We start from the raw sequence: 6,032 nt of genomic DNA, 5'->3' as shown, positions 1-6,032 counted from the left end.
ACATGCGGTCAAAGAACTTAAAAATATGTGTAAAAAAGTCAAGCGACCTATATTTGAAAAAAACAGAGGTTGTATAGTACTAGTATCATGGAAATAAATAGCCAATACAAATCCGGTTGTTGATGCACAACATAACCCATTTGAAGGGAAAATCATACTCTTGATGCTACTCTTTTCGTCTTACCTGTCTTCTTAATTAATACTTCTTAATTAATAAAACCACATACAATTTTCGACATTACTGATAGAAACATTATGATAAACAATATGATAACAATAGGATACTACGAATATAGAATACACAAATTTCAAAACAACTCATTCACAAATGGAGCTGATTAAACCATTATTCATCACATAATCACTGTACTATGTTGTCTTACGGAACAAACTTCAAAAAAATTACACCTCAAACCTTGGTCACTTCCACACCAAGTCATTTCTATATCCTTGAAAATGTGATGGGTAAAAGTTGAAGCAAAATAATAAACACTCAGCACACAGGCAAGTGATTCTAGGGACCGTACGCCACATTATTCTCTAAAGCTAGCATTTCTATCTAAATTTAATGTATTGCGCAGCTCCCTTAAACACATAGTAGGCCAGGGCTACAACAGAAAGCTCGTTGATAATTGGGAAGAGCCCTGATGCATAATAGAAGAACTGGTAGAATTTCTCATAGGTAAAGCAAATCATGCCCATTTTCAGATACAGGAGATAATAGAACAAAGCTGCAACACCCATGTATATGTAAGCAATTCTGTGGAAAATCGAAGAAGTAGAGGTGGACTGTGGCTTATAAACGGTAAGATGGGGTGACAAGGGACGAAGCTTGGCCGAGACTCCACCACTGCCTAAAGTAACGCCTGCCTGGCTGTGACTGGTGCGGATATTAGCCAGAGAGAAGGAATTACCAAGAACAGTTGAACCAATTAGTGCACCATGAACAGGATTTCTGTACAGCGGTCTGACAAACTGCTGCAGCTGACTCTTCATAGCTAAGGCTCGTTCTTCATTGCCATGAACAAAACTGCAGCGAAATGAAAAATGTAAACATAACAGATTAAGACACTTCATAACTTCAAAGAAAAAGGTAAGTGATATAGAGCATATATCAGTATTCAAATCAGTTTCAAAGACGGCATGCACTATTTTCAGAGAAAGTTTAAATGGCTGCATACCCTTTTGCTTTAATCAAATTAGAATTCTCCCCAAAGGCAAGCTTCAACTTTTCATCAATTGCATTCACAGTTTCGCCCATTGAAGAATATTGCCTAATAAATTCAAAGTCAAAGCTTGATTATTATTGCTACACTAAGCTTCAGAAAAGATAGAAACAAATAACCCAAAATGGAATTCACTGTAATGAAGGTAGCTTCAACTAGTTAGCAAAATATTTAAAGTAGCATTAAGTGCCTTCAAGAGGCAACCAATTATTGTCTAACATCAACTTAACTATCTCCCCCTCATCCATTTGGCAGGGAGGAACATGAGACTTTATCCTAACACCAAATTCCACCTCAATGTCTATTTTCATACTGCAAGAATTATCTTTCTATCTTCTAAATGATATCTGATGAAATGTAATAGTACTTAATAGAAATTCCTTTCTGAATTTATTTTCTAATGTGCATCATAGTATCAATGTTTTTATGTCATGTTCTATTCCACCTTTGTCATGAAATGTATAATACCGTATAGTTTTCCGATTAAGAGAGTGATAGGAACTGATATATACAGATAAAATGAATGAAGGGCGTCCAAGACAGATGACCTAAATCAGATTATTGACACTTTTGCCACACAACCTTAGGTGGTATCCGAGATACCACCCACTCTCCACTCACACACTTCACTCTTATTTTCTCCTCTCTTCAACATACCAATGGCTTCCTTATTTATAACCCCCAACATCAAATAATCCCTAAATTAAAGCTGAAATGGTAATATTCTACCAATTACTCCCTTTCAATGCCTAACTGATGCACAACTAATCATTCAGATTTTGTAACTGATTAAATAATAATTGTGTTCATTATGTTTCCTAACGGAGCAATTGAAAACAGATGTCTGGTTTGGTTCAGTTGAAACTTGTAGTTGAAATTTATTCTTCAGCATTACACAAAGATTAAAAAAGAAGAATGAGTGCACACAGCTCTTACTTTTTCTTTTTTTTTTGCAAAGCATGTATTTTAGTTATACTTGTAAATATATAAACCATGAATCGAGTTAAAATAGTGCTTTCATATTACTCCGCTGCATCAACACAACGTGTTAGAATACTATATGCTCCTGATAAGCCCTCCTCCCGACAACCTAAGGTTTTGCGAGAATTGGTTAACATGGTATCATGATATCAGAGCTCAGACTCGCAGGAGACTCATGTTCGACTCCCTACGACCCCCGACATTCTCATAATTTACTAAGAACACAGAGGCAAAGTATGCCTCAAAGATGCGCGCCCGTGATCCACTCTCGACCCAGAATGGGCTTACGAATGAGGGGATGTTAGAATAGTATATGATCCTAATAAGCCCTCCAAAAAAAATTGAGGTTGTGGGAGAATTGGTCACTTAACAGTTAACATATGTGCTTTCAAATCAACACGAGTGATTAACCCAAATTAGGGCTTTCTACAATAAAACTAGGTAGGTGCACCAGAGCCATGTCTCTGTGTTACCATTGTTATAATTAAAGTTGTTGCTCTTGTTGAAGTTACACGAACTCCTCACAAACATTAGTTCCCAAGACGTCTCAATAAATTTGCATGTAGTATTCTCCCTTTTCACTGAATTAGAAATTAAAAATTCAACCATCTATCACAGTGTAGCCAATGTTTCTTAATCACAAAAGCCACCCATCTCCTATTTTGATGCCTTCGTCTCTCATCTCACAAAAGCCATTGTGTCTCAAACACAAAAGCCAATGTCATGATATTTGGGTCCCAAGAATAGTCTTTTAAAATAAAATAAAGAGAGAAAGATACAAACAACAAGTACCTATTCCCTTCCAAAACCAGAAAACGTGTTTGTCAATATCGAATATACATTATCTAAATAACTGAGTTAGATCAACATTTTAAGCTTCAATTCATTTAGGAGTTAAATTATTCGTTAATATCGAATATATCATCAGAATAGTTAAGTTAGATTGCACATAAAAAAGAAAAGAAAAGAAAGACTAATCATCTATTAACATATTGAAAGTAGAGCCATGACAGACACACACACACACACACACACACACACACACACATGATATGTGTGTGTGTGTTGTGTGAACAAGATTCCGCGGAGGTATCTTGAAAACCATGAGAACCAAATGATTCTGCATTTGTCAGGTAGAATCATAAGAATCTGCAATTCTGGTCTGTGGACCAACTGGATCTCACAGTTCTTATTTGAACAAACGCATATATACTCGTGTTTGTTGACAGAATCCTATGTAACAGTTGAATATGGAAGTACATGCAATGTAAAGGACAACTGAATAAATTGATCCAAAAAAAGATTCCAGAATAAAGAAGGCAGAATCAGCTGATCGGAGGTCAAAGTATAGATTTGGCCTCATCGAGAAATGAATGATCCTTGCACTTTGGAAATGAAGTTAAATTAGAGAGTTAAGAATCATGTGGCTACTTATCTTGCAGATTCAAGCAAGTGGCCCAAGACAACTGTTGAATTTATTTGAGAAATTATTGTTGAGCAAGCAGAGAAACGAAACAAAAGCCAATAAAATACAAAGATGATGATAACAAAGACACAATGATGGTAAAGACATAATGGGGGTAAAACACACTCTACAGGTGCTGCTGCTATTCCAATATTGGGAAAACTGCAAAAAGGAGTAAACAACCACTCTTTATGAGTTTGAACCTCAAAGTCCACCACTAAAGCAATGAAAATAATTTTTTTTGTAAGACACTAAGACTTAGATTCCAGAAGAAGTGCAGATAGACATGACAGAGAATCAAAATAAATTACTTATTTCTAATATTTAAAAGACGCACAAAGAAAAAGATAGAGTATATTTATACACTCATTGTTGACACTGGATATAGCTGAAAACTTTCATTGTTGGTTTGTGTGTTAATGATCTTATAAATTGTGGTAATAATAGTAATGTTCAACGAATTTAACAAATCAATATGGTGGGACTTGAAATGATAACGCAACCCTTCTTCTTCTTTGTAGAACAATTTAAAGTCAAAGTATATAGCTGCTTTATTCACAAAATCGTCATCTTCACTATATATGATTCGTATGCTCAACAAAGTCTTCTTCATCATCCTCAAGTCATAGTCATATGTGTACATACAACAATTGCATGTATAAATTACTTATTATATACAAGTTATGTGTATCTTATATATGTATTTATCTATATGCAAGAATCATATTAGAAAATGGGATTAATCTTTGTCTCCCGTTCGATATCTCTCGTTCTTATATGTATTTGTCCGTTGCTATAAGGTCCTTAAGGTTTTTTTTGACCCATTTCAAATTGACCCATCTTTACAGAAGGGCGCTTAACTTGCACTTTTTGAAATTAGCATAAGTGCCGAGGGGCATAAAAGCGAGTGCATCTTCGAAGGCGCATCACGACGCATCTCGCATATGCGCACTTTTAATAACACTGTGTTGGCTAGAGGGGTCGTTTGAAACAACACATTGTCGACTTGTCAATAACAGAAGGTGAATTTGTTAGTTTGTTGCAGCTATAGCTTGTCAAGGTACTTTGTTTAAAAGGATTGTTAAGGAGCGACATTCATAACAAGTTAAACCTACTGCAATTTATTGTGAAAACAACCAACAAACAAGCTCCCAAAAATCTGGTGTTGCATGCAAAAATCAAACATAATGATGTGAAATAGTAATATTAGAAAAACCTCAATAGTGAAGGGACAATCAATATAGTTTATTGACAAATTTAAGAATAAATTGTTGAAATTCTGACGAACACTTTAGAAAACTGACGAAAATGCATGGAATCAGTTCAGAACCATGAAGAGGTGTTGAAGTCCTAAACTATTTTTGGCATTAAAAAGAATAAAAGAGGACGCTAAGACTTACAGTAGTGTTATGTTATGTTACATTAGAGACCTAGTCAAATAGGAGTATAACATAACATAGGTGTTAATTTTTAAAAATACAGTATACAATCTCTACTCTCTAGAAAGTTTGTCCCTGTTTATTTGATAGTTCAGTTTATGTTTAATATTTTAATATTCAAGTTGTAAGTTATCATGTATTAAATAAATAAAAAAAAGCCAAAGTCCGAGTTATGCATACTTATCTCTGATTTTTTCATACTTTGAATCTTTAAATTTATTCCAATTAATCTCTCCTCCTACTAACACGGAGAGTTGGTAAATGGTAATTTAACATTGTGTAGCCAAAAATTCTGATAAAAAAACAAGAATTATTAAATCATCAATCTCGAATAGTATGAAACAGATATAATTGCAATAACATCCTGGAATCGCTAAGCAATAAACAAGAGATATGAATGCCTTGATGTATCCATTTCATCTCGGTAATACAACCAAAATATACATTAAAATATATAGATTAGAACAAGCACTCACCTATTGATTTCCGGCTTTCCAAAATATCCAGGATACGCTCCTCCCTTAACAGCATATGCAATCACACAATAAATCAGATACAAATCAAAAGCTAAACAGTAAGCTACAGCCAAATATATACATAATACTAACCAATACACACAAATAAACATTTCCACATAAAAAAAAATGAAAAGAAAAGAAAAGCATCTACAGAGAACTCACAAATCCAGTATCGAGTTTGTTAGCGGTAGGATCCGCTACGAAGGCTTCAGTGGCTCCACGCTGGGAGTCAACGTTTCTCCATGAGGAAATGGACCGAGTTGCGTAGGCTAAACTCGGATTCATGACTCGCCTGGAAATCGCAGCTCGGAGCGCCATCTCAATTATTAGAACTCGATCTCTCTTTCTCTCTCTCTCTCGATAATAGTGGATGCTGAGCAGACGCGGTAATTAACTAATTATT

At 34.9% G+C, this 6,032-nt stretch overlaps 1 protein-coding gene across 1 annotated transcript; it reads right to left on the bottom strand.

Moving 5' to 3' along the window:
- Positions 1-306: 306 nt before the first annotated feature.
- On the bottom strand, positions 307-6,021 carry LOC108192842 (succinate dehydrogenase [ubiquinone] cytochrome b subunit, mitochondrial-like). The gene is made up of 4 exons (XM_017359345.2): positions 5,792-6,021; positions 5,588-5,631; positions 1,182-1,274; positions 307-1,030 (listed from the first exon to the last, which is right to left on the bottom strand). Exons 1-4 carry the CDS (start codon positions 5,945-5,947, stop codon positions 556-558), a joined length of 768 nt encoding a protein of 255 aa, XP_017214834.1. The 5' UTR covers positions 5,948-6,021; the 3' UTR covers positions 307-555.
- Between the last annotated feature and the right edge of the window lie 11 nt (positions 6,022-6,032).

This window comes from Daucus carota, chromosome 6 (genome assembly GCF_001625215.2).
Source record: "Daucus carota subsp. sativus chromosome 6, DH1 v3.0, whole genome shotgun sequence".
NCBI lineage: Eukaryota > Viridiplantae > Streptophyta > Magnoliopsida > Apiales > Apiaceae > Daucus > Daucus carota.
Note: the sequence above shows the minus strand (reverse complement) of the source record. Positions and strands in the feature narration are given on the sequence as shown.

Bases quoted from the DNA above. Each gene is read 5' to 3' on its own strand.
- LOC108192842 (XM_017359345.2), bottom strand. From the start codon at position 5,947: ATGGCGCTCCGAGCTGCGATTTCCAGGCGAGTCATGAATCCGAGTTTA. The intron at 1,275-5,587 runs GTGAGTGCTTGT...TGAATTTATTAG, and splicing joins GGAAAGCCGGAAATCAATAG to GCAATATTCTTCAATGGGCG. The intron at 1,031-1,181 runs GTATGCAGCCAT...ATTTCGCTGCAG, and splicing joins AATTTGATTAAAGCAAAAGG to TTTTGTTCATGGCAATGAAG.